Source organism: Dinoponera quadriceps, unplaced genomic scaffold, assembly GCF_001313825.1.
Source record: "Dinoponera quadriceps isolate SergipeBrazil2010 unplaced genomic scaffold, ASM131382v1 scaffold4732, whole genome shotgun sequence".
Lineage (NCBI taxonomy): Eukaryota > Metazoa > Arthropoda > Insecta > Hymenoptera > Formicidae > Dinoponera > Dinoponera quadriceps.
Window position 1 is genome coordinate 1 of NW_014558674.1, and position 2,331 is coordinate 2,331.

The 2,331-nt window shown below is 38.9% G+C and overlaps 1 protein-coding gene across 1 annotated transcript; it reads right to left on the reverse strand.

Annotated features, from left to right (window-relative positions):
- Window positions 1–648: 648 nt before the first annotated feature.
- Window positions 649–1,957, reverse strand: LOC106749947 (the record flags this gene model as incomplete). The annotated part of the gene is made up of 4 exons (XM_014629922.1): window positions 1,814–1,957; window positions 1,245–1,364; window positions 1,014–1,131; window positions 649–910 (listed from the first exon to the last, which is right to left on the reverse strand). Coding segments are annotated over exons 1-4 (644 nt in total), but the record flags the coding sequence as incomplete, so codon positions are not given.
- Window positions 1,958–2,331: the final 374 nt, after the last annotated feature.

The window sequence follows — 2,331 nt, forward strand, 5'->3', positions numbered from 1 at the left end:
ATTTTACATGATAAGTTGACGATGAAAAAATTGTCGGCCCGATGGGTGCTGCGATTGCTCACGGTGGAAAGCACATTCATCCGGAGTTGTCGTCGCCAAACTGCATGAATTGCGTTATGAATTGCTGCCGCACCCCCCGCATTCACCCGATCTGGCTCCCTGCGACTTTTTCTTGTTCCCTAACATGAAGAAATGGCTAGCGGAAAAAAAATTTAGCTCAAACGAGGAAGTCATCGCCGAGACAGAGNTTTGGAGAGTCCGACAAATCCTATTTTTTGGAGGGGTTAAAAAAATGGCAGGAACGTTGGGAGAAGTGTATCTTTCTAAAAGGGGACTATGTCGAAAAAAAAAAAAAATTTTTTTGGAAAAATGGTGTCTTTATTTCTAACACGGGTAATTATTGAACCGCCCTCGTATATATGATGTAACGTATATATAACATTGAGAAAAAAATTTTTTTGTAACGACGATTGTGTACATAAAATTACAGACAGGAAATCCATTTTTTCAATAAGTATTATTATATTAATAATAATTCTGCATGCATATTGCTACTATTATTTTTTGGATTAAAATAAAAAAAATAGTTAAGGCCAAAAATTATTATAATTTGATGGGGTTTTCTTTCAATACATATGTTCTCCTTACCCGGCCACGGCGAAGACGCCGCACACATGTTCGACAAAGGTCATGAACATGGCATCGTGAACAATAAGACCCATTATAGCTATATCCGCAATTATGGCTCCTTGGAAGAAAATGTAGAAGAAATATTCTCTCTCATCGACGAAATAATACGCTTCGAAGGGCAGCACTATGGGACGCGATTCGTTGAGAGGTAACACGATGTCCAGTATGCGCGGTATGAGTGACACTAACACAAATATGGTCATACTTGGCAGACAAAGCCCTGTAACAAACGCAGATTTTATTGCCGCTTGTAAAAACAAAGAGAAACGAAAGTTAATCTTCCTTCTCTCTCATTCTCTCTATGTTCTCTTTAGCGTTCTTACAAATATATATAACGATGATCCGTCTTGCGCTCGCGACGTATGTCTCCATGATTTCGTATTCTTGCGGGTCCTGCAGTCTTTCCCAATCGCTGAACATGTGATCGGTGAGAGTCTTAATCTAGATATATAATATTATCAGCAAACATTAAATTCTGTTGGTCGACCTGACGTAAAGCTCATTAATTGTGAAAATTCGTTTCGGTCGATGCGAATCTAAACGTATTAATGTACCTTGTTAGCCTTCCAGCTGCATGTGTGCAGTTTCAACATAATCCCAATTACTAATATATACGACGGTATAGTCCCGAAAATGCATTCTAAGTCTTTGTCGCAATGATAAAACTTGCACGTCTGGAAATATCGTCGCTCTTTCTAGTATTACAGCTTCTTGTTAGAACTAATAGTCAAACCTCTTCCGTGTTCAATGCAATTAATTAAATGAGATCTAACCAAACCAAGCGGCGAACTTGGAGGGCAATATATTTATGACATATTTATAGACTGCAAATTTATCGAAATCAAAACAAGCTAAGTATAACATTGATATCTGTAATAATAATACAACTTCTTTCAATCGTTGCTCTCTGCATCTATGATCACGTGAATTATCGGAGAACACTAAGATGTCCTAAGAGTATATTAAGCGTTTTAAAGACGTCTTTAGGACGTCTTTAAGACAATAAGATGTCTAAACGACGTTTCTCATGCGTCCTATAGACACGCATGTTTTATTGGTATCCACTGAATCGTATGTAAAAAAACGAGAGTAAAAGATGTGCAAATTTGTCAAAGACTCTAACCTGTGGAATGATCATAGCAATTGCAGCTAATATCGTTACGCTCAACCTGAACACCTTTTCTTTTTTATTCTGATAAGGCCACACACCAATCACTGATGAAAGTCTCTTTGTGACGTTGTGATAACGATCCCAAGAGAACTCCATGCCTTTCGAATAAGCGCTCCGCCTTCAGCTGCTCGCGGCTAACTAAATCTCGAGTATTCCTCGCTGGCAAACAGATCGAGTTAATTATTCACATGGACGACAAAGCGTACGTGTATGTCGAGTGTGATTACGCATATCGATATTATTCTACTCGAATTCCGTATTGTAGTAATCGCGCGTGTCACGTCGCGCCATGACGGAGGGATATATTTTGACAGCATAGCATTTGCATTCAGTCGTTAGAAAAGTGAGTGTTACGCGCGCTGCGCTTCCCTCCGCACGGAAAATGCGGTCAATCATAATACTTCAGAGGAGGGAATAAATTCTTCTTATTGTGTTATGGAAAAAATGAAAGGTTCTCTTCTCCTTCTTCC